The 25,484-nt window shown below is 40.9% G+C and overlaps 2 protein-coding genes across 5 annotated transcripts; one reads left to right on the forward strand and one right to left on the reverse strand.

The window, feature by feature from the left end:
- Window positions 1-7,633: 7,633 nt before the first annotated feature.
- LOC125009754 (calcium homeostasis endoplasmic reticulum protein) lies at window positions 7,634-19,111 on the reverse strand. Of its 3 annotated transcripts, none has more exons than XM_047587935.1 (20): window positions 18,944-19,111; window positions 17,823-17,996; window positions 15,842-15,880; window positions 14,989-15,158; window positions 14,432-14,569; window positions 14,177-14,328; window positions 13,768-13,879; window positions 13,518-13,607; window positions 13,187-13,382; window positions 12,676-12,839; window positions 11,887-12,120; window positions 11,543-11,738; window positions 11,220-11,461; window positions 10,687-10,820; window positions 9,933-10,019; window positions 9,628-9,780; window positions 9,183-9,296; window positions 9,000-9,094; window positions 8,679-8,864; window positions 7,634-8,591 (listed from the first exon to the last, which is right to left on the reverse strand). In XM_047587935.1, exons 1-20 carry the CDS (start codon window positions 18,966-18,968, stop codon window positions 8,554-8,556), a joined length of 2,739 nt encoding a protein of 912 aa, XP_047443891.1. In that variant the 5' UTR covers window positions 18,969-19,111; the 3' UTR covers window positions 7,634-8,553. The 3 variants fall into 3 exon arrangements, with proteins under 3 accessions (XP_047443891.1, XP_047443890.1, XP_047443892.1); XM_047587934.1 differs by having other exon boundaries at window positions 11,887-12,141; XM_047587936.1 differs by lacking the exon at window positions 15,842-15,880 and having other exon boundaries at window positions 11,887-12,141.
- Window positions 19,112-20,083: 972 nt separating this feature from the next.
- On the forward strand, window positions 20,084-25,413 carry dohh (deoxyhypusine hydroxylase/monooxygenase). 2 transcript variants are annotated; one of them, XM_047587844.1, is made up of 6 exons: window positions 20,084-20,196; window positions 21,403-21,512; window positions 22,552-22,719; window positions 23,633-23,709; window positions 23,839-24,094; window positions 24,315-25,413. In XM_047587844.1, exons 1-6 carry the CDS (start codon window positions 20,168-20,170, stop codon window positions 24,623-24,625), a joined length of 951 nt encoding a protein of 316 aa, XP_047443800.1. In that variant the 5' UTR covers window positions 20,084-20,167; the 3' UTR covers window positions 24,626-25,413. The 2 variants fall into 2 exon arrangements, with proteins under 2 accessions (XP_047443800.1, XP_047443801.1); XM_047587845.1 differs by having other exon boundaries at window positions 20,146-20,196; window positions 21,406-21,512.
- The last annotated feature ends 71 nt before the right edge of the window (window positions 25,414-25,484 follow it).

The following is a 25,484-nucleotide window of genomic DNA, read 5'->3' on the forward strand; positions in this document are numbered from 1 at the left end:
ACTCATCAGAGAAAGGACCTGGGTCTTCTGAGGGCGTCTTTGGGGCGTGTTCCAGTGCATCCCACAGATAATTGATCAGTTTGGGATCTAGTGAATTTGGAGACCAGGTCGACACCTTGTGCTGTTTTTGTTTTTTTGAGTGGTTCCTAAACCGTTTTGTTTGTGTCAGGCTGCATCCTGCTGGGGATGACTGCTGCCATGTGTCAAGGAGTATGGGGTCGGGGTACCTGGTGTGATCTAGGTGGGTGGTACATTTCTAAGTATCATCCACACGAATGTCAGGTCGAAAAGTTTCCCAATAGAGCAGATAAATTGAACATGAATCAGTTCTTAAGGCATATCACCAACACTTTAGAACAGAGGTCTTCAACATTTTTTAGACCAAGGACCTCTAAACTGATGGAGAGGTTAAGCAGGGACGTCCTACCTTTAAACTCTACTATGTCACTTTGTGTACTTTGTACACTGTACTTTTTTGTTGCATGTTGTCCTGTTTAATGTTGTTGTCCTATTTAATTTCTTTAATTCTTTCATTTCTTTCTGATCACTGTTGTGCTGCTGTAACATTTGAATTTCCCCAATGGGGATCAATAAAGTACTATCTTATCTTATCTTATCTTATCTTATCTTATCTTATCTTATCTTATCTTATCTTATCTTATCTTATCTTATCCATAAATATACATTATTATTATCATTTTTGCATTCAATATTAAGCTATTCAAACAATACACTGGTTCAAATATTCTTTCTTTTTTTTTTTTTCTTTACTTCAAACATGGGGGCTTGGATCTACTGTGGCGCTCTGTTGAGACAGCTCCTGTATCGCTGAATGAGTGCTGACTGAAAGATAACGTCTTCTGCCTCCATTTATCCCTTTAGTAAAATATGTTGGAATCAATCAGTCAAATTTAAATTTGGGGGGGAAAATTGTGGGGAAAATTAAAAAAATATATATTAAAAAAAATGTCTAATCAACCAAAGATTTTGCTACCCCTCCTCTTGCAGTACCTCCACAGACCCCCTAGGGGTCTCGGACCCCCTGTTAAAGACCTGTGCTTTAGGGGCTAGTGGGAACAAGTAAACAAACGTGCGGCTCGTCGTTGGGTGTGGATGTTTTTAAAGTTATCTTTTCTAGTTGTTCCTGAACAGTTCAGTCCATGCGTCATGTCCCAGAATGATGTCTATGCCTTGAGAATGCCACCAAACCATCTAATAAACTCCACTTGGTATCACCATCGTGGCTACGTTTACAGCACACAGTACGTATAACTCCCCTGCCCCGTCTGTGTGCTTGAAGACATTCTGTAAGGACCTTTTTAAGGTGAAAAAAAGAGAATGTATGTTTTTACTGTTGCCAGGAGGAACGAGACCCAAACACAGGGCGGAGACACGTACTTAATTTCACTCATGAGCACGTGTTAGGGGAGATCCTCTCTCAGCAACCCCACTCACATTCATAACATGCTCAAAACTCCGCCGGACACTCGTATACATACGCAGGCCACAGCATGTGCCATAGCTGGCACCCTCCCCAGATACCCAGAGGAGACTCGCTGGCATGTCCGAGGAGGCTTTTCCACCAGAATTTGGTAAATATCCAGAACTTGCCTCCTGTCAAATGTTACTGGCCTACAAAGAGAGTCTGGCAGTAAATCTGTTGTTCAGCTTGTTATGGCGCAACAGCTCTGACATGGAAGAAACGCCTCAGTCTCCTGGTGCCAAACCACAGCTAAAGACATGCATGAGAGCCAAGAGGGATTTCTGAAACACACAAATCACCATAGTAGGGGCGGGGAGAGGAGAGGGGCGGAGGTTTGAATATGTCTGTGGTTCATTATGGATTCGAGCCAGGACAGATCATTTTCCTATGTGGATGCTTGTGTCGAAGTTTCGATGCAAAAGTTTCATTTATGATTCTTGTCGACGGAATAATTTAAGTTAATTAGAGTCTGTTCAGTTTAACTTAATTTAAACTTGATTAATAACAGTATTACACAACAATATACAGCCCGATCAGGCATAACATTATGACCACTGACAGGAGAAGTAAACACCAATGTTCTACTGGGAAACTTTCGCTGCATTTACTTAACAAACAAAAAGTTATTCAGTAAAAACGAAACTGTGATGAAGAAAATGTATCACCGTCATCTGATTGATTTATGCGTTATTCCCTTTTGAATTGAGCTCGGGGTGGCTCCAGTCAGAACGAACCGGTGAGAATTTTGTGAAAATATTGTGTTTACGGAGCATTGAGAGATGGGCTGCTGCTGCTGGGATCAAAGAGTCAGCGTCTCCTGTTGAGTCACAGTCTGATGGAATGAACACACACTTGTAGGTTGTGATGCTACCTTGGAGGCCCTGGCCTTCCTGCCAAGCAACCAGCAGATCCACACACCTGTTACAACCATGAAGGAATGTATTTATTTTCAGTCAGGCTACTTACAAGACGTTGGGAAGGCAACAATACAGGGGTGCGGCCCGTAGCACTTTCATTGTCAGTTGTCAAGTAATCTGAGGCCTTGAAAACAGCTCAGCACTTCACGTAGTCTGGCTATATAGGTGTCGTACACACTGATCAGGCATGACATTATGACCACCTTCCTCATACACTTGCCACTTTATTACCTGTTCAGTTGTTTGTCAACACAAATAGCTAATCAGCCAATCACATGACTGCAATTCAATACATTTATTCATGTAGAGGTGATCAAGGCCACTTGCTGAAGTTCAAACTGAGCATCAGAATGGGGAAGAAAGGGGATTTAAGTGACTTTGAACGTGGTATGGTTGTTGGTGCCAGATGGGCTGGTCCGAGTATTTCAGAAACCGCTGATCTACTGAGATTTTCATGCACAACCATCTCTAGGGTTTAAAGAGAATGGTCTGAAAAAGAGAAAATAACCAGTGAGCTGCAGTTGTGTGGACAAAAAGTCATTGTTGATGTGAGAGGTCAGAGGAGAATGGGCAGACTGGTTCGAGATGATAGAAAGGAAACAGTAACTCAAATAACCACCCCTTACAACCAAGGAATGCAGAATACCATCTCTGAACGCACAACACGTCCAACGTTGAAGAAGATGGACTACAGCAACAGAAGGCCACTCCTGTCAGCTAAGGACAGGAAACTGAGACTACAGTTCACACAGGTTCACCAACACTGGACAATAGAAGATTGGAAAAATGTTGCCTGGTCTGAAGAGTCTTGATTTCAGCTGTGACATTCAGATGTCAGGGTCAGAATTTGACGTAAACAACATGAAAGCATGGATTCATCCTGCCTTGTATCAACGGTTCAGGCTGGTGGTGGTGGTGTAATGGTGTGGGGGATATTTTCTTGGCACACTTTGCACCCCTTAGTACAAATTGAGCATGGTTTAAATGCCTGAGTATTGTTGCTGACCATGTCCATCCCTTTATGACCACAGTGTAACATCTTCTGACAGCTACTGCCAGCAGGATAATGCACCATGTCACAAAGCTCATATCATCTCAAACATGACAATGAGTTCACTGTACTCCAATGGCCTCCACAGTGACCAGATCTCAGTCCAATAGATAGAGCACCTTTGGGATGTTGTGGAACGGGAGATTCACATCATAGATGTGCAGCCGACAAATCTGCAGCAACTGTGTGATGCTATCACGTCAATGTGGACCAAAACCTCAGAGGAATGTTTCCAACACCTTTTACAAGCAGGGTGTACCTAATAAAGTGTCCGGTGAGTGTATAGTGTAGGTCTCCACTTGTGTCTCCAAAAACAGTTGTGACTCATCAGAGAATGGACATGGACCCTCTGAGGGTGTCCTGCGGTGTCTGATTATTGTTAGTGGGGGCCATTAGGTCATATGGGTTGAGAGGAGGGGCCTCTATGGATCAGGCTTGTTCCAGTGAGTCCTACAGATACTTGATCAGTTTGGGATCTAGTAAATTTGAAGGCCAGGTCAACACTTTTGTTTTTTTTCATGTTCCTAATTTTTGTGTGTGTCTGTGTCAGGCTGCATCCTGCTGGGGATGGCTACTGCCATCAAATATTTGTGTAAATGCTATAGGGTGGGGGTGCCTGGTCGGGTCTAGGTGGGTGGTACATGTCTAAGTAACACCCAAGTGAATGTCAGGTTCAATAGTAAAAGTAAGAGAAAAACAACACCATACAAGCACTTTGCCCTACTGGCAGTAACACCCCTACCCTTACAAGCATATTGTTTTGGAAGCATCACTTATTCCTCAACGTCTAAATAAGCAACATAGCATGCAACAAAATGTCATTAAGAACATTGCCAGAACCCTTTTTGTGATTTATTTCAAGGTTGTGGTCTTAAACAAAGAGAGAGCAGCGCCTCAGACATTGATTGAGGTTGCACATCCTGGAGAGGAACACAAAACCTAAATGGGTTTAACTCTTGACCCAAAGTAAACCTCAAAAGAACAACAGTGCAAACGCTGCCTTCTCTTAAACCATTTTTTTTTTTTTTTTTCTTTTTTGAAAAGTGACCCACTGGATGATCAATGCCCTGACCACACTGTTATCAACTCCCAGCTTAAGGAAAAAGCTGTGGCAGACGTGACAAAAGTGCAGTAAGGTTCTCAAAACACTGCTTGCACTCACCAGACCAAAGGAAGGGTTTGAAGGACTGGACAAAGCTGTGTTTGCAAAACCAACAGCAGTATCTGACCATGCCAAGGAAACAGCACAGCTCTCTCCGGGTAGTTGGATGGGAAATGCAGCGATGGTTGTGATCTTTGGCTCTGCAGGGCACACCTGTTCTCAATCAACCTGCTGACCAAGACAGTACCTTTCCCCAAACTCACATTTTGGGAAGGAGGGAAGGTTAGAAATGCAGCTGAAAGATGTTTGAGAATACAACTATGTCATTCAGATATCATCTGCTGTTTGGAATATCCGCCAATACCTTACTTACTAGCATCTGAACGTTTTTATGGGCACTGCACGTATCAGAAATCATGATTGTGTACTGATGGAAAATGTCAGGAGGCAGGAGGTTTCTGCTTGGCTGGCCTTTCGACAGATGGTGTCCCTTCCATATGAGCTGAGTTCTGCTCAAGGTTTCTACCCGGCTTTAGGCTTGCTCTGGAAAAGATGAAATTCAGAAGCACATGTCGTTAGCAGAACTTGCAAATACCCTTTTAACATGCCAGTTTTCTGAAGTATGCTTTCAGAGGGAAGTGTCAGGGACAGCTAAAGTCCCGAAAGGGCTCAGGAGGTAGAGTGGTGCTGTCGGTTGTGTCTACCCTCCTCCCAGTGTGAACTCCACTGGTGAATGATTGCGAGTGAGTGATGTTGGTGGTGGTTGGAGAGGCCGTAGGCGTGCAGTGGCAGCTACATTTCCGTCAGTCTGCCCAGGGCAGCTGTGACTACTTTACCACCACCAGGATGTGACTGTGCGAGTGAATGAATAATGCATCCAATTGTAAGTGATTTGAGCATCTAATGGCAAAGCGCTATATAAAACTGAAGCATTATTACTACCGTTAAGTACTGACCTTGATGAATTTAGCACAGAATCTTGGACTTCCAATCTTCGGACTCCGAGGAGAGGAGGTGAAATCACGGACTAGAGGTTGACAATCCATTTTCCATAAGATATTTGACCCCTTTCATCATAATTTAGAAGATACAGCAAAAAGGGAACAAATGAGACAACGCCTAAGTATTCCTAGTTATCCATGGTACATTACAGTAGTTGGATTGTGGGCTGAGTGGTGCCACCACCCAAGGGAAGTCTTGTACTGGCTCTGTCCTAATGTGCTAATGCTCTCTGAGGAAACCTGACAAAAAAGATCATTAATTAATTAATCAGGGGAAGTGAGAGCCATGGTCAACTCATCGTTGATCAGCTCTGAATAAAAGAGCCTCAGTACAAGTAAACAGATTACTCCACTGCACTTCTAGTGGAGGGAGACGAGATGTTTAGGTTCTTTCCCTTTAAATGGATGATGAAAAACTTTCCTCATCTCAGCAATAGCACATGAAGTCCTAGAGATAAAGTCTGATTATTCCAAACCCAGTCTGTTCCTCTTACAGTCCCATTACATAAGACGTCCTTACCTCATTTGTACCATAGGTTAATAGCTGTCCTGTCCACCAATATGATTTCATATTCTGCAGCTGCCAGATGACTTTGGGTCATTTTATGCTATAACTATAGGGTGTTGGACCCTGAATGCTGCCACTTCATGGTTGAACCCCCCCCCCCCCCCCCCCACCCCCCCCCCCCCCCTCCCCCAGCCATGTGCCTGCACTCATCCTGTGTGATGTAGGACAGAAGTTGTTGATTCTGCTCTGCTAACATGCTGATTTCACTACATGGGCTTTATATACACAGCTTAACAGAATAATCAACAAATTGGTCACTGAAGTACACGTCTGTAACGTTGACTCAAGGATGGATATCACATATTCACAATTACTTTAGTATCTGGTACTTACTAATAAAGGTAACCCTTAGCATCATAGACACATAGTGTGCGCTACATCAGCTTGTTCTAATATACTTCCACTAAGTTAAACCTAAAATAAAAATATTTCCATGGGTCCTTCAAAATGCAACTTGACATTTGTGGAAGCAAAGAATTTCTAATATGCTTTTGCCTGCTTGAACACATTTGCATACACACAACAAAAGCAATTTGTTTCATTACATTTGCCTCACGCCATGTGTGTTGCCCTGGGTGCAGCCACTAGTAAAGAACCTTTGTGGGTCTGGATGGAGCTGGTGTTTGTTCAGACGTTGCACAGCCTTTGATTACCACTGTCTTGTTCTGTAACAACATTGTTTCTGCCACACTTTACTACTGCTATAAAGAGAGCTCAGGATGAGACAATACCTTCTGTACCTGTGACGCTGCCTCCGTCTCCATTCATTTGACAGCAGTTCCTCCCTGTGGATGCATGTGTCACTGCACCACCTCACAAAGATACACCTGCAGCAAGGAAGAGCAAGCACGGGACCACTGGACATTTGGATTCATGTAATCTGAATGAATGTAATTGAAAATTGTGACACTGAAGTAAATGACAAATGAACAAAATAGCTGGGGGTGGGTGGGGGAGCCCCATGCTACCTGAGATGGAAATCCCATACTGAGTTACCTCCACTAAGACAGATAAAAAAGAAAGAAAGGTGTTAATAATCATCTTTGTCCCCAATGTTATGTTTAGGAACCCACACACTTCTCAGTGCCATGTTCTTAACACACAAGTCACCGGTTAAACTTTCTTGCCTGACTTTGGATGCAAAGTTTGCCAAAACCTCAGTAAAAAAAAATAAAAAATAAAAAAAAAAATACAATGTTATAGATAAAAACTATTCAGCCTATGAAGTCAAAAATAAGACTCAATTCAAAATAACGAGGTCAACATTATGAAAGTTAACATTTAAACATTTAAAATATTACACAAAGACGAAATTACAGTGAAAAGCTGAATGCTTTTGGCATTTTAGGAGAAGCAGGGGTTGTATCTTGTAATTTTTCCATTCCATTCGAAAAGAAGTGCAGGATAAGAGATTTTACAAGCGAGAGAAGGTCACTGGAGCTATGTTCATAGCAAAATGCGTATTTATGACAAAACATTGCGAAACACGATAAAAATGAAAAGGGCACATGTTTGAGTCAGAGTTCTGTTTATTTCTGTAATGTTACGTCTCTACAGTGTGCTTGTGAAGAAAAATACAACGGATGCCCTATTTGTAACTTCAGTTTAGTGGATTTTCATTCTAAAACTAAGAGACACACTGATATATCCAAGAGAAGGGATTACTTGAAAAAACTATCACAATTACAATCAGTAAAAAACCAACAAGATTCAAAGAAGAATGAGCTACCGTGTCTTTTTGTTGTACTTTGACCCAAAAGAGTTTTCTCCTACCCCTCGCGACATCCAGCCATATGTACATGTTGAGAAGTTGAGAAGTTTTCATTAAAATGTTGATGATATATTGGGTTTTCATAACAGAAATAGCTTCAAAAATGCTCTGCAAATAAAGCTTTTTTTAGTTACCATTAGGAGCCAATATGTCTATTTTATTCTTATTTGGGCAAATCAGACCTTTGACCAGTTGACAGTGACAAATAACAGCATAAAACCAAAATTAAGATATTTTAACATACTGTCTGAATTAATTATTGACACGTATTCATGAATTAAAGACGCTCCACTCGCTTTCTTTAATTCTTAAATAATTCATTCATTCATTTTTTTTTCACCTCTGGCTATCATGAACGATGATACAGCCCGACTCTGTCTTCCAACCAAGCCGGCGCAATAAAGAAGGCCTGACGCTCGTTTTAGAGATTAGTGAAGTATGAGTCGAGGGCCATGATTCATCTCTGTAATTTGAAGGCAGTTGTAGTGTCCCTACAAAAACATTGATTGGTTTTCGAGGTGTTAATGGTGGCTGTTCCATCTCCGGAGAAAAGAGGTGATCTTTGTGACTGCTGAGAAGAACCTGGGATGGAAAACAGTGAAAGCGACATTTCTGGAAGAAGTGGTGACAGAGAAAAGGGAGTTTGTTCATCTGATGACATTATTCAGTTGGAGGGGCCTCCTGGGGTTCCCGATTGACTGGATCAAAAAAAGGAGAGTAGAGTTAGAATTAAACGGGCGCCAATATATTTTATAGATGTGTAGTTGCTGAATAAAAGTCTGTACCTTCCTCTCGCGCCTTCATGCGGGCGACAAAGTTGTAGCTCTTGTTCCTGCGATAGTTCTCATAAGGGTCGTCCAGTGAGACCCCCACGCCTTTGTACTGGTCCCATTTATCCCTGATGTCTCCTCCTTTGATGGGGTCCTGGATCCCCTGTTCTTTGGCACCCAGACCCCCAGAACCGCTCCAACCTGCAGCAGATAAGACGATTTTTTTTTAAGAGGAAAACTACTACAAACAGAAATAAATAAAACATTTTAAATATTATGACTTGAAATGAATTATGTGGTTTAAATGATAAAAAGAAAAGAGAAGAAAACACGTACCCATCTTCATCAGCAGCTGATGGCCTTTGTTCTCTTCCCCTAACCTCGTGTCCGTGGGCAGTTTGGACGAAGACGTACCAAACCCTGCTGTGGAGCTGGAGATGGCAAGACAGGCGGTCAACAAGACAAGTACAATCAGACCTGAACGCACCGTCACATCAGAGAGCGGATGCGAAAACTCACGGAGGGGAGGTGCTCCGAGATTTGGGGCCACGGCGTCGCTTGGTGGGTGAATGTGAGCGGGATCTGGATCTGGAGCCAGAGCGACTCCTGGACGACCTGGATCGACTCCTGGACCTGAAGACAGTTATTTATCAGCACGTGAGGACAGATTTATTTACAACTTCAAGTGGAATGTTTCCACTTATGAACTGAGATAGTTCTGAAAACTAAAGGTGGTCAAAGCCGGAACTAAAAAGACTGGATCACCAGCGTGGATCACTTCATGTATTTGTTTGATTATCTATATTCTATCACTCTATTTGTTTTTTATATGTTACTCAGAATGAGCCTCCATTTTTCAAAACCAAAAATATATATAGAAAAAAAGGATACATGTGTGTTTCTAAATCACTAAATCTTAACAAAGCCTCATACAGATGGTCGTGTTATGCTTGCGTTTGCGTACCGGGATCGAGAATAGGAGCGGGAGCGGCTGCGGGAGTGGGAATGAGACGAGTGGGATCGTGACCTCGAGGACTTCGATGAGCGGGAGCTGGAGTGAGATGAAGACCTTCCTCTGCTGCGAGAGGTACTCCTGGAGCGACTGCCTGCACGGGCGCTGGAAGGATTGATCAGACATGGTCAGGAGTCAGGAGGCCAAAGGAGTCGACAGATACAGAAAAGACGACCAGCCTTACAACCAGCACAAGTTTGTAAACCTGACACGTAATTACAAAGCCCAAACTTGATATTGGATATTAAAAGTCTCACCTGCTGCGTTTCTCCTGTCCCTTTTTCCTCCTGGCTCTCATCTTGGCCCTGAAGAACTCATACAGGCCGTTCTGCTCCCAACCCTCACTGGTGGAGGAACAAAACACAGCAGACGGTATAGCCCAGGATCTACTCGCAACTACTAAACACAACCTGAGGGTTTCATTGTGGACTTTTTCTAGTGGCCGAAAAATTGACATTAAAATTAAGCTGTAATCATTTAAATGAAGAGAAGGGCGGCAGTGAAATGTAGCACCATGTGATAATTATGGACTTAGGTTCCCATATTATTTCTTTCTTGAAACTGTTCAGGATTTTTCTTCTCTTTGCTATACATAGACAACAATACATTTGTGTTTAAAGATTAAAAGACAAAACTTGTCTGTGGCAGATTAAATTACTTTCTTAAACCTCCAGGCCAGTCTTTTTACTCGGGAGAAACCATTTCATAATTTAAGCATCGGAGAGAAACACTAAAAGCAGAACGTAAACTGTATTGAAACTCAGTACATGTGCCAACATATCCCAACGATACATGCAGAATGCTCAGCAGCAAATGCTCCTTTCACACTGTCCTTGAACAGGCACACGATCACTACTGAAACGTGCCGATTAAAGATGTTGTACAGTGCCAATTAACTCAGTCATTCACAATAAAAATGTACAAAAGACTCAGAGCAAGACCTATTTTCTATCATTTATCAACACAACTACATTAAAATTGTAATCTCATATACAGCTGGCGTGTGTGTACCTGTTCCTTGGTCGATCGTGGGACGGAGGGCTGTAGAAAGCTTCGACCGCGGCTAGCAGCCGATCGCTGGGTGGCATGGGAGGGGGCAGCCGGATGTCTTTAGGGTCCAGTGGTTTGTAATCGTAGTCTTCAAGCTATTAATGGACAGCACATGGAGGATAGTGAGAATTTCTGATTTCATAGTTGTAAATGGGTCTAAAAGCACCAAGCTAATGTCAGGATTCAGAAACATGACTGTCACCATTTTTCCTATGATCGCCAAAAGTAGTGTAGGTGCTGTAGGGATTGGACAGTAAGAACAACTATATGGAAGGCAGTGTGATATTTTTTCCAAAGAGTGTGTGTTTAATGAATTTCCCCACTTTTGACATTTGGGGAGGGATTTTTTTTTAAGTTAACGTTGCATTTATAAGTAAATCTAGTGAATTCTTTTGAATATTTTTCTCTTTTTCAAATCTTACTAATTTACCAGTTTACATCTTAAATGTATTTTCATTCCCTTTTCATCCTCAACTCGTTACCAGGTGACTTACCTTGACCAGTGGAGCCATGAGACCAGCTGGCAGGTCAAAGTAGGGCACGTTTGGCACCAGACTGGGGTCGTCTTGAACTGGATGCTGCCGGTGACGCATGTGAGGCGAATGGCCATTGAAGCCGTGTGGAGGTGGACCAAAGTCCGGGTGCTGGCCTTGACCCCAGGGAGGATGCTCCGCTCCCATGCCCGGTGGAGGGAGCCTCTGGTTGGGATGGTGGTGAGGAGGAGGACCTGGCATTTCTGGCAAACAGGTGGATAATGTTGAAATACACAATAATGAAACATAAAAAAAATATATAAAAACGTTGTCTCTGCACTAACCTCCAGGAAATTCTCCCTGAGCGTAGTCAAAGCGATGTGGCGTGTATGGTGGTCTGTCATAGTGGTGCCTGGGAGGAAAGTCTTCCTGCATGAAACGTGGAGGGAAGCGTCCGAAATTGTGTGGTGGTGGTGGGGGCTGGTTGAAAGGAGGAGGCTGCTGGTGGGGTGGGAAGGGCCCTCTGAAATGGGGAGGTCTCTAGAAAAATCCAAGTCAAGACAACATAATCATTGATAAAACAGCAGAAAAGTCACATGCTCGCTGCAAGGGAAAAGAAGTTGACTGTTATACAGCTATTAAAGATTGTGAATACATAGTATACATTACAATACAATATAAAACATACCTGCATGCGTGGAGGGAATGGAGGCTCCCTCTGACCCCAGGGAGGCTGGTCGGGCTGATTCCCCCACGGTGGCTGCTGGTCGTACGTGTTCCACGCTGGAGGGCCGGGGTCAGACCCACCCGGGCCACTCCAGGGGCCTGTTTCTCTAGGAGGAGCCCCAGTCCAGTTCCCTGGGTCCCTCTGCTCGTTCCACATTCCCTCGTGGCTGTTCCAAGGGGGGCACGGGGGAGGAGGCTGGTTTGGGTCAAAGGGAGGCTGGCATTGGCAAAAGTCAGAAGTCTATGAGTGTTGCATGACAAAAACTGAGAAAATCACAGCAAACAGAACTGTGAGTAAGGGGCCTAATACTAAAGAGCTATAAATCAACAGGTCCAGAATGGTAAATGGTAAATGGCCTTGTATATGTATTCTACCTATGGGTTTCCTATTGGTCCAGTTAAAGTCAGATTGAGGCAATAATTAGTTTTTTTCACCTGCTGCGTAAACGTACTGATTGACAGATTTATTTTTTTATTTCCTTCACACATGCGCTCACACATGAACTGGAAGCAAAGACCATTTTCACTTGGGACATTCAGCTTGTCAATGATGGCTCAGTTCCATTGAATAAATAAACAGTGTGAAAGTGAACCATCTGAAAATTGGCTCAACATCTGTTGAGCCAATTTGTCAAAATTTGTCAAAACAAATTAAATAAATAAGAAAAATACCAGTAAACAGAGACACGATTATTTCATATCCACGCTGTGTACTGAAAAAAAAAAACAAAAAAACAAAACGTGTATTTACCGGCTGGCTGGGGTTCCAGGGGCCCATGTGCTGGGGGTCAAACCAACCAGGCTTGTTGGAGGGGATATCTGAGGGTCCGCTGGGGTTGTTGGAGTCTTGTGGTCTGGATGAAGTGCCATCAAACTCCCCTGGAGGTGGACCTGACATAGGAGGCTTCACTTCTCCTGCACGATAACATTTACATTTGAAACTTGACACAAACTTACACAAAGTTGTCCTATAACTTGTACTATACAAGGTGAGATAAAAACTCAAAAAACTAGTATTAAAAAGAGAATTAACTGAAGTAGTATGTATATTCTCGGTTTCATTGCCCTTTGTATAGCCAACCCCACTGTTTACCCCTATTATCATTCTATGATCTGGTTTTGAAGAGCTATCTGGAAATGTTTTTATACTATTTTCTTAAAAAGATTGTGTTTTTACTTAACTTCATAATTAAATGTGTGTCCATGCTTGTTAGTCCATGTGTAAGGTTGTGCACTGGTTTTGAGAGTGTATCTCTTCTCACCTCCTTGTGTAGTCATGGGGGGAGCCTTCTCGGGTTCAGCGGGGGTCGATAGTTGTCCTAAAGGCGCCTGTTGCTGCGGCTGCTGCTTCAGACTGACAACAAACTCTTCGTGCTGGGTCTTCAAAGCTTGGATCTGCTGCTGGAAGGCCAACTGGATGGGCTGCACCACTGCAGCATACTCTGTTATCAGGGATGCCTGAGAGAGGACGGCGGCTGTGTTAAATGCTCGACTGTCACAGTGAAATATTGTCTTTTTGTTTTCTTGCAAAGACCACTAAATAAGAGTGGTACAGCACAACACTGGTTAAACCTTAGGCTTTGAGCCACTCACCTGGTACTGGCCAAGTCCTAAGGCAGGATTCTGGAGCTGCTGAATGGTCTCCTCATCAAAGTAACCATTTTTCTCCCAAAGCTGCAACAGCTGGGAATGAAAATGGTGATTTGAGAATCAAGTTAAATCTGTTCTTGCAGCAGAACATGGAGCATTTAAACTGTTTATCTAACTATTAATTGATGTATGAATGAAAGACCATAAAAAAGGAACACGTTTAGGATGTAAAACGTGTGCTAGCGCAGTGTACCCTTGTGATCTTCTGCTGCTTCTCCTCCTCTACAGCCAGAAAGCTTGTGCAGTAGATGGGAACAACAACTTTTTGCAGCGCTGCCAACAAATCCTTCTGCTGCTTCCGCTGACTGTGGAAAAACATCATCAATACATACAGCACCTTACAAAGGGAATATACAGATATTTAACATTTAGACTGTAATTAAAACCTATCCACAGTGGACACTTTTTCAAAGCCTATGCTTGACGACTATGCATACAATATGTCTGCATATACTTCTACTTCTAAACTATTGATCTTGTAATTAGATATTGTGTTAAAGAGTGTTTAATTGTTGCTATAAAACTCTCCTTATCAGGACAACTGCCTTATAATTCTGACAAGTTATCTAAACATATTTATGAATGTCTTCAGGTTTGTTTACCAGTGATGGAGAACGTCATTGGTTAAATAGATGAGGTGTAGGCGGAGTTCAAAATGAGCCCCATCAGCAGTGATGCAGTTGCGTAGATGCGACGTCATGAGTTCACAGTGTTGTGGAGACTTAGCGTTGTTGAACATCCAGTTCTTACCGGCCTGAGAGGAAGACAAACACACGTGAGATGTAAAGCTCTTTTTCCTTTGGTTTTATTAGGAAGATATATCCTTTAAAGAAATCCAATATGGACGTCATACTTACAGAGATGGCGTCTTTGGTGCAGGTGTCTATGATGGGCTGCAGCAGGTTGTCGAACTCTGTGATGTCCAACTGAGTTTCCAGCAAAAGTTTTTGAGTCTGCTGTTCCATTGCCAAAGCTATGGCTGCAGTGACCTGTTCCTACATTAAGAAACACATCAGAAAATGTTTTCAGTCACTCTTCAACATGACTTTGTTCCAATGATTTGCCTCCAAGCGCAACAGTGGAAGGAAACAAAATACTGAGTTCACTCAATTGTTCCAACCACTTATATATCAATCATTCCTACTTTATGTAATTTGTTTGCACAATATTTCTGTTTTTTATTCAGTTAAAATTGGTATTATTTTGTATGATACTAAATCCAATAGAACCACAAATTCCATCTGTGTTAAATTACCTGACAAAATAATTTGTCTCCCCCTTAAAAACAACTTATAGCTGACTTCTGATTAGAAATATGTGGAACTCGGTGGCATAGATTTGTTCTTTACTAGTAAAATCCCCCAAAAGTCCGTTGTTCCAGTCCAGGTGTACTCGTTTCTTTCTCATCCTGTACCTGTCTGAGCGTGTGCAGATGCTGCTCCTGCTGCTGCAGATTCCACTGGCTCTGCTGTATCACCTCGTCGATAGAAGGAGCAGCGGGCGGAGGAATGGAAGGTGGGGCAATCATCCCCAGTGGCGGAGGAGGGATATCGACCATGTCTTTGGCACCGGGGTTGTACATATCTGCAAAAAAACAAACAGCCGAGAACTTAAAAATCTTGATCTTGGGCGCGTTTCATGCTGTGAGACTGCTGGCAGGGTGGCATGACCAGGGACAGCGAGGTACTGCAGACATCACATATAAGGACAATATTGCGATGTTTGCTCAGATAAAACACTTTCAATCAGAGGGATCTCCTAAGGTCAATGAAATGAAATGCTTTCATATTACACAGCATATATGGTTTACATACAGCAAGCAGGTGAAACGTCTGACAATTTCATCAGCGCTAGGGCTGGGTTTAAAGAAACACTGATTCGAAGTGATCTTCATTTGAAAGATTCAATATAGATTCCTAAAATCCTTGGACTGATTTCTTTCCTGAATGAAATATCTCATGATTAATCAAATCAAAGTATGACCTTGTGAATCGGAATTGAATCGATTCAAGGAACCAGAAGGAATCCCCAGCTCTAACCAGCACCATGCTAAGATACGACTCTTTAGTCAAGCTTCAAAGCAAAATACAGCACAGACTGAAAAGAAAATCCCATTTACATGAAAAATACAACTGAAAACAAACACTTTCAGGCACAGGCATGGCAATAATAATAATAATAAGAAGAATAATAATAATATAAATAATAAAGAATCTTTCCAAATGGAATTTTGAATTCATCGGACAGATCTGGTTCCACATAAATACCTTCAGATTTAAATTCCTCCCCATCGTGGGTAGAGGGATCTGAGTGGAGAAAAGCAAACTTTAATGCATTTCAGTGGCATTATAGAAATGACAGAGGAGCTCCATGCAAACCTGCAGAGCAAAGCTTTTATGAACAAGCTGTTGGTCACTTTACCAACGGTAGATGTTACAAGAACGACGGAGGGTGCAACTAGCTAAATAACTTCAGCGAACTGCAGAAAAAAGAAGCATTACATCTATTCCTTTCCTTCAAATTAGTTGTTTCAATTAAATTAATGACCTGTAATTTACTCTCTCGTATGTGGTAATTAAGGACTAGTGTGAATGTCAGTTTTTGTTTTTAACCTTGATAGCATGCTGCTTAAAGACGTGTAGACACACTGGTACAAGACTCAGCCTCCACCAACTAATAAACAGCGTAATATGGCAACGTTTTTGGTACAGTAATGTCAGCCTAGTTGACAGTGTTGTTAGTACGTCGCTTCAAGTTTGCATAAAGCAGCATACATGGCATGATATCAGTTCACTGATGGAAAACAGGAGGTTGACGATAAAAGCGAGCTGTAATTTAGGTTCTCCAAGGTTACCTTTCCAGGTTCCTTACTAGAAAGTTGTGCCAGTAACCAGCTACCAACTTTTCTAATGCAAGGATTTAAAGGACAAGTTGTAACGACATGAAACGTCTAGATGAAATAGTTTGATAGCTTACAAATTGATTACATGTCCAGTTTGCTAATAAGAGTTTATTTCTCATGCTTCTATTACTTGATTCAGCTGTGGAGTTTTAACAGTTAAGATAACATTGCAGAGAAATAACTATAACTTTTTAACTACAAAGTCCAAGATAGTGATGATTATTACTGGTAGGAATGATCGCCACAACTAAAGAACCATTTTTTCTGAAAACCGAATGTTATATTAAACAAGCATGACATTTTCAGTTGTGTCTACAATAGTCTCCACTAACATCACAACAGACACTGTAAGTTGGCTGACTTAAATTTGACTACAAAAGCCTAAATACATATTATTTTAACAATAACATACTTTTATGTCTTGACAGGGGTTTTGGAGGAATGAACTAAATAGCTCAAATCCTTTATCTCGATATACTTGAGTTTATGTGAGATTAACCTATGAGTAGACATGTATGTCTCTTCGTATCTAATCTGAAAATTAAAACCCAGTCATAACAAAGTGTAAAGGTCAAGTTTTTATCAATAAACAAAAGTGTAACAGAAACTACAACCTGTCACAGCACTAGGTCTATATCCATGTCTAATATCCACGTGTTCCATTTCGATTCGGCGACAAAATGTCTTGCAAAATGTGCCACTTCTTATCCATGTTTCAGTATTGTTACATTATTTAATCTGCCTGGAGATATTACAGGACTTAGCAAAATCCAATAAGTGAGACATTCATTTTTTGTCCTCAAAACGTAAATGGAGTAATGATGCCCATAACTAATAATCAGCTCAGATCCTGGCCCCTGTAACTAATTCAACTAATGATATGCAGTTGTTTTCAATCTAACGCCTGTGGTTTTCCTAATATTACATCCCTAGCTATATCCTTGTTTCAAATAAAGTGTAATCTCAGTTCAGTTCAGCATTGGGCAGCTCTGTGTGGCGTTGCTGTGAAAATGTGGCTAAGAAGATGGATGCAACTTGTAATTGCACTGTTACACCAATTAAGAGCACAACTGCCATAGAAGCAAACACTAAGGGCGACTCTATGCATTATAATAGTAATAATTAGTGTAAGAGCAGGCACAGTGTTTGCAAGAAATGTTACTTAAACAGGTTTTCGAATTGACTACAAAGGAGAATACACATTATTATCATGATGTTGGACTGAAACAGTTTCTCCCAGACCACTGACTCAAATAAATTAGCAAATAAACTTAACATCCCAACATCACAGAAATATCCATGAGCCAATTCTGTTTTTATGGTGAACTGTCTCATTGAGTACATACGCTGTTGTTGTTCCATTGCAAGCTTGCACTTGTAGTAGCTGAAGTAGTCTCCTCCGAAAAGGAAAGAAAACTTAGGGTTGTCCTTCTGTTTCTCCATTGTCATCTTTTCGAACTCGGGCCCATTTCGAGCTACGAACTGGGCCAACTTGTCGATTACATTCCTCAGCTCTTGATCTGCAACAGGAAAACAAGAAAATGAAATTAATACAGATAGATCCAATGATTTCAGTAAAAAATACAGACAGACATAAATAAATTACATATCTGGCGTTTCAAAACTATTATTACAGTAAATTTTGTGAATGATAAACAGTGCTTTTTTTTCAACTAAAAGTGTCTACAACAGCGTGGGACTACAATACAACTGTAACTATAATTACAGTACCCTCACATTTCTGATTTGGATTCCTAACTTTGTTTGAAGAATTAGATGAAAAGGTTTATAATCTGATTATATTGCAGTTTTCAAATGTACAGATCATTTGAAATTACAAGTCAATGCAAGTGGCTAACATTCACCATCCAGCTGTTTTCAAATAGTGATGTAGTGGAGATTCGGATTCAAGATTCAGAAAACTTTATTTGTCCCCGTGGAGCAATTTAAGGTGCTATTGAGCAGCATGACGTGCAAGCACAACACCAATTTTAGTTATAAATAACAAAAAAGATCAATGCAAAGTATATACAAATGACTATAACGTTAAGAAACAACAACTAACTTTCCCAAGTGTCTGAATGGGAGGTAAGATTGGTTATGTGAGAATAATAACATACTGACAATAATTAACTAAGTGATAAAACTAATTCTTATTATTCTTGCTTAAAGAGGCCAGACTAAATACGTTTATATTACATGTAGTTTGATCCTGGAGGTTTTACGTCGTTGCTTAGATACCAGCGCCAGTCGTTGAGTTAGCTCACATTAAAACGAGTCCCAATAACAAATAACAGTATCCCGCAGTTTCCACATTATTCTCATACTATTATATATGCATCTAAACAACCGTGTAGACAATACGCACATTTATTTACTGACATGCTAAACACAGTGGAGATGCTAGCAGGTAGCGTGGACACAAGCTAACGCTAAATGAAAACCATAACACGTTGATAAAACTAACCTTCGGGGGGAGTGGGGATATCCATGTTTGATCCCTGTAAACAGCGGACCGTGCAGTCTCAGCCTGAAGCCCAGGTTTCCGGTACCTCGTTTAATCTCTCACAGAATGGTTTATAAATTTCTGAAGAACACTTGAATTTCCACTAACTGCAATACAGCGGAAGTATTATACGGTACAGCGCCACGGGAAATGTAACATCTGCTTTATCTGCAGCGCCCCTAGTGGCCAGGAGGAGGATGGCTGCTGGTAAAGGTGAGGGGTGTGAAATAGTAATGGTGCAGCAGTAACGTTCAGCATAACACACATATTTTATAATCGTATAAAAGATCCCTATATATGTTTATGTATACAAAATATGAACTTACACTAACCAAAATATAAGTAAATATAAATAAATATGTCTCATTTAGTAAAGAAACACTGGATTCAGTGAACACTTATTTCTTGGGTTCTCTGGTATCTATTAGATGAAAGTGTGTTTAATTAGATGCTTTATTTCTGTCTTGCATTTTAGGATCAAGATTTAGGCCGACTTTATTGTCTTTTGTCATATATGTTTGCATGCACACACACACACACACACACACACACACACACACACACACACACACACACACACACGCACACACACACACACACACCCCAAACCCCCCCATAACGGTGCATTCATTTGTAAAGGATGGATGAGCAGACAAGTTAAACAGATAAAGTCATAGAGGGCCCAATTTGATTAATTCAAGATGAATTTACAAAGTGCAAAAATGCATGCTTTCTTTCAGTATTACAGATTGTCTTGTGTGTTGCTGCTACATCTTTTATTTTTGATTGCTTCTGAAATAGAGAGCTTCTAAACTGTATTTCGTACGCAATGACAGCAGCTTGAAGCTTAGATATTGCACTTATATTTAATACAAAATGTTGAGTCGTCCATAAAATGTTTTGTAATTTTTCATTAAATGTTCGTGTACTTCTTTGCACTAAATACATTGGGAGCATTTCGAGTTGTCTGAATTTATAAGTTATTATGCTATTAAGAGATCGAATTCAGCTGAACTAAAAATGAGTTTGACCCCCTTGTGTAGGCGCATCCACTCTTTCACCCTCTGTGCCGACAGGTGGCAGAGTTTCAATGGCTGGTTTACCAATCTACAACCAAAGAAGAAGAAGACGCAGCGGAAGTACTTGTTGTCTTTTTATAATAACTTGCAGGTCCTGGACAGCGTTATGTCACACGATACAGACACAACCATGAGGTTAGTAAGGTTTGTTTCTCTGAATAGTTGTCATTGTCAAGGGTCGGCATTTGTGAGTTCTGTACCAAGTAGTCGTAATAAATGTTTAACTGGAAATAGTTGAAAGGTTTAACAACCACACCTTGTGGTCCGAAACGTGGCTGATTGCTCAGTTATGTCAACTACATAAGACTCGCTGAAAAGTTTCGAGGTAGAATTTCATTTTAAACTCAGAAAACGCGTTCTCCTCTGTTTTATAGTGCAATTTAATAGCATAATAGGTTACATTAAAATTGAATTGTATTAGGTTAAGACTGACTCATCACATCTGTACCCATCGATGAACTCTTACACTTCTGTATTCAAGCCCCTTATTATTGGTACTTACTGTGTGACTACTGCAAATGTTGTTGTTGTTTATATGTATATATTTATAGATGTTGTTGTTTATACATATATTCATATTTATATATATGTATATATACACATATGTATGTGTGTGTGTATATGAGACACTGAATTAATTGTTATCTATGCAATGTCTGTCTGTCTTTTAATGTAAGGACTACAGATGTAAATTAGCTTTGAGCTAAATCTGGTATATTTACATGACATCGTGCCTCTGACTGATAATGGGTCATTACAGCACGATTCATTGGAGGAAGAGCAGAGGGTCAGAGAGTCTCCTCCAACAGGCAGGTGGTTAACAGAAATCTTGCAAAGCGAGTTTCCAATTGGTAAACACCCACAGATGTTCCTTTTTAAACCCCTACTCCTCGCCACTCATTTAGATCTGAAGAAACTCTGCAAGTCCAGTTGCCTTTCTTCAACATTTTTGGCCAAACCATAACCCTGATGACTAAGAACCTTCAGAGACGTTTTGGAGACTTGGTTTTTGAAGTGGATTTCATCTAAAATAATGCACAATTTGCATAGTTTTGTCTTTGTCATACTGTGACTATATACAAGCACACAATTGTTAATGATCGACCAAACCTAGAAAAAACTGACGCAAAAATTGAGGTATTAGACCTGCATTGAATCCCCCTTGTAATAATATAATAATGTATGTTATCACCCTACCCAGTGTTGGACATTTTTAAGCACACGTTTTTGATCATTAGCAAAACTGTATCAAACTGACTCGCTGTTGACAACAAGAGAGGGATGTTATTAAATTTGTATGAAACACCCATACCTAATGCAGCTGTGTGTCTTCTTGTGTAGCAGTGTGACTAATGTTGAGCAAGTGGCAGCAGTAGGACAAGTTCTGGTGGACCGTAAACTGGACTTGACCCAGCGATTCAGAGCCTTATTCACCCTAAAGAACTTGGGAGGTGAGACTTTGGAAAAAGAATAAACACTGACACTTCCATGAACATTGAAATAGGGATGTCCCGATTTGTTAACGGGGCCTATCCAGGTATTGTAAAATCATTGGAACAGGCTTTAACTTTTGTAGTTCTTGTTTTTGGTCGGCCATAAACCATCATCATGTCATGCTTTGGTTCAGCTGGGCTCATTCTCAATCAGAGATATTCTACTCAGCAGGGATGCACCGATGCATCTGGAGAATATGTACTTGTGCACTCATCAGTCTGGCTCGCTCTGTAAAACACCACCCAAACACTAGTCGGCGCCAAAGCAAAACAAATAAGTATAATGTTATTTGCAGGAGTTGAAAGATGGTCCTGTTTATGATTTTATTTATTATTAACATATTGTATTTATTACCCCATTGTTTATACATTTCTTAAATTCTTTTTTTTCATTAAATATATTTCTTATTGGGCAATGCAACTACTGAAAAAAAAAATCGCATTGTTCTCTATCAGGCAAAAACCACTCAAATGATTTTGTTGGGCAGTTTTAATATTGAAGAATTTATTGACAATTAGTTAAGGAATTTTAAAGTTATTTTTAAGAAAAGAACTTCATGTGAATTAAAGTTATATTAAATGTCAAATTGACATTAAAGGTTGTTTTAGTTTCATAAATTTGTCTGAATGAATTTGTGCTCATTGAGATGATAGGATGAAGAGATGAAAGACTTAAAAACAGTTCAGTAATGTGTAAATGACAAAGAAAAAATACTGACATCGGCCAAATTATTTTAAACATCGGTGTCTGCACAGAATTTCACAGTGGTGCATCCCTACTAGTCAGATGATAGTAGCTTTTGTTTTAGACTTGTGTGTTACTCTCCCTAACACGTAACTGACTTTTTTGAGCTCTTGTTATGTATTAGGAAGTTAAATTTGTCAGGACTTCTAGCTATGGCGTGTTGTAAATTCCATCAAAACAACAAAGAGGAATGTTTCAGGAAATCTGTGTAATTGTTTTGTGTAAACTCATGATCTGTAACCTGTGTGCCAGGTGCCGAAGCCATAGAATGGATCAGCAAGGCCTTTGTTGATGAATCAGCCCTGCTGAAGCATGAGCTGGCTTACTGCTTGGGGCAGATGCAAGACAAACAAGCCATTCCCACACTGACAGCTGTTCTCAAAGATGTAAAGCAGGAACCAATGGTCAGACACGAAGCAGGTAAATGTGCATTTGGGACACCAAACTAATGCAGGTTTAGAGTCTCATTGCCTCTCAAAACAGCCTGGGTTCTTTGTACTGTGGGAAATTGATGTTCTGCTCCATGATAATAGGGTCACACAATCACTGTAACACTTGTTACGTTCATGGTATAAATCTCACATTATACCACATCCTAAAGACTTTCTACTTGCTGCAGATGAGGTGACTGGGGATTTTTTGTGAACCCCCTTCTGCTTTACAACATGGTGCAGTATCATACTGTTATGTCTGTGAAGGTTCTCCGTCATCCAGGTCATGGTAATCCAAAAAAAGCGTTGAATAAGGTCAGCTGGACTTGTAGAATTCTACAAGTCCAGCTGACCTTATTCAACGCTTTTTTTGGATTATCATACTGTTAGTATTCATTAGAAAATGAAGGCAAATTCTGACCTTACCATCTGCAGTCTCATCGGATTCATCAGGCCTGCACATGTTTTTCTGGACTCGCTGACAGCATTTGGTGAGGCTGAGTCAGATGTTGCTTCAGATTTCAGTTACTGGCTGACATGATTGAAACCTAGCGCCAGTGTGAAGACTAACATGAGAAAGAGAATTCAAGTTTCTACGAGTAAACGAAATGTAGCAATGTACATTCGTGGGTACACTGCTCACACTAATCACTCCTATCTGATCAGCCATAATTTGATGACATTATGTCAAAAGTGTGAACAGTAGTGTAAAAGCTACATACGAGTGAATGAAACTGACTTTGAGAATGCACTTTTATTAGGCGTTATATGTTTGGTGTTGAGATAACAACCACTGCTTATTTGCAAAACATGTTTTTAAGGCAAGTACACAGATACAAATGTGCATGAAGACCAGCAAAGGTGATGTTTATGTGCCTCTTTCTCTGCCACTCTGTTTGTAGGGGAAGCTTTGGGAGCAATTGGTGATCCTGTAGTTTTGGACCTTCTAAAAGAGTACAGTCAGGATCCTGTCATAGAGGTAGGAGCGTAAAACGAAACACTGCGAACACAGTCTGTGACTTCTAATGGGCAAATAGGCAGCACACACACAGGAACTGTGAGTTGAAAGTAAAACCTAAACATAATATTTGTCATTCAATCCTTGCAGGTTGCAGAGACATGTCAGTTGGCGGTTTGTCGGCTGGAATGGCTGCAGAGCGGACAAGAGAAACAGCTGGAGGACGGAAGCACAGATAAAAATCCCTACTGCTCTGTGGACCCGGCCCCTCCAGCACCAAGGAAGAGTGTACCAGAGCTCCGCTCCACCCTGCTGGATGAAAGTCTGCCGCTCTTTGAACGCTACCGTGCCATGTTTGCCTTACGTAATCTGGGCACTGAAGAGGCTGTGCAAGCACTGGGAGACGGTAGGATACAACATGATGATTTTGCACATATATTTCAGATAGTAGTGACCAGTAGTGTTACCATCCTACTGCAAAGTGGTCCTGGATGTCCATGTTAGGGAATTTAAATCTCATGTCAGCTCGTAAACCAAAGGTAGAACCTGAGAACTTAGTCTGCAATGCATGAATGCAAAGCTGTTCTTCAAGTCAACTACAAACATCTTAACATATCTGTCCCCAGGCCTGCAGTGCTCCAGCGCTCTGTTCCGCCATGAAATCGGTTATGTGCTGGGCCAGATGCAGCACCCGGCAGCAGTCCCCGCCCTGCGCGCCGCTTTGGAGCTCACCACCGAGAACCCCATGGTCCGGCATGAAGCGGCAGAGGCTCTTGGCTCCATTGGCAAAAACGAGTGCCTGGCCGTTCTGCAGTGTTACCGTGGAGACAAAGAACGCGTCGTGAAGGAGAGCTGTGAAGTTGCTTTGGACATGCTGGAGTACGAAAACAGCGACCAGTTCCAGTATGCAGACGGACTGGTCAGGTTACAGGGTTAAACGTCACAGGAGGGGGAGGATTTTTTATCCTTGATACGTTTACTGGTGATCTTAAAAAGAAAGAAGAAATTAAAAGAAAGCCACAGAAAGCCGTGATACATCAGTAAAATGATTATTACCTCGAACAATCCTTGGAGATGATGCCTTTTAGTGTGAAAAATACTAGACAGTAAAAGCCTAAACAAACCAGACAATTAAACACAGCACATTGGATGTATCTGTGTTTCTTATTTCCATCCAGACCATATACTTTTGTTTTTCTTTCTTTTTTTTTTTTCTTTTTTTTTGAAGACTACAGCGCCTCCACTTTGTTCACAGTGTCTGGAAAGTTTTCGATTGAAGAACTTCACCAATTATATTTAAGTGTGAGGGACTTTCCTGTGAAGGCACACTGTTCCTCCTTATTTCTCTTTGCACGGTATGTGATCATGCAGTCCCGAAGAACTGGCAAGAACCTGTGCTACTTGTTTTATGCATTGGTTTATACATTTGATAAACCATGGTGTAATCAAGTTTAATGTCAGTTAATTTCGCATTAACTAATTAAGATCTATTGGCTTCTCTCTTGTTCTTCTACAGTATGTTGGGAAGTACACAGTCCTTTCAAAATATTACAGGTTTAAGTTTGGTAGGTCCTCAGCCTCTCATTCTTCTCTGATTACTTCATAGACAGATTACTGTGTGCAATTTGTAATTTTAATGAATATCTTTTATTTCTTGTCAGTTATCTAGTGGAAAGGGAGTGTTTGTTGATTCTGTGTAAAAATATAAACCTTTTTGGGTCCTCATTTCCCTTGGTTTGCTTTTTTATAATCAGTATTTAATTCAAAGTCATGTGAGTTTCAGTTGGACACCACGC

Source organism: Mugil cephalus, chromosome 6 (assembly GCF_022458985.1).
Source record: "Mugil cephalus isolate CIBA_MC_2020 chromosome 6, CIBA_Mcephalus_1.1, whole genome shotgun sequence".
Lineage (NCBI taxonomy): Eukaryota > Metazoa > Chordata > Actinopteri > Mugiliformes > Mugilidae > Mugil > Mugil cephalus.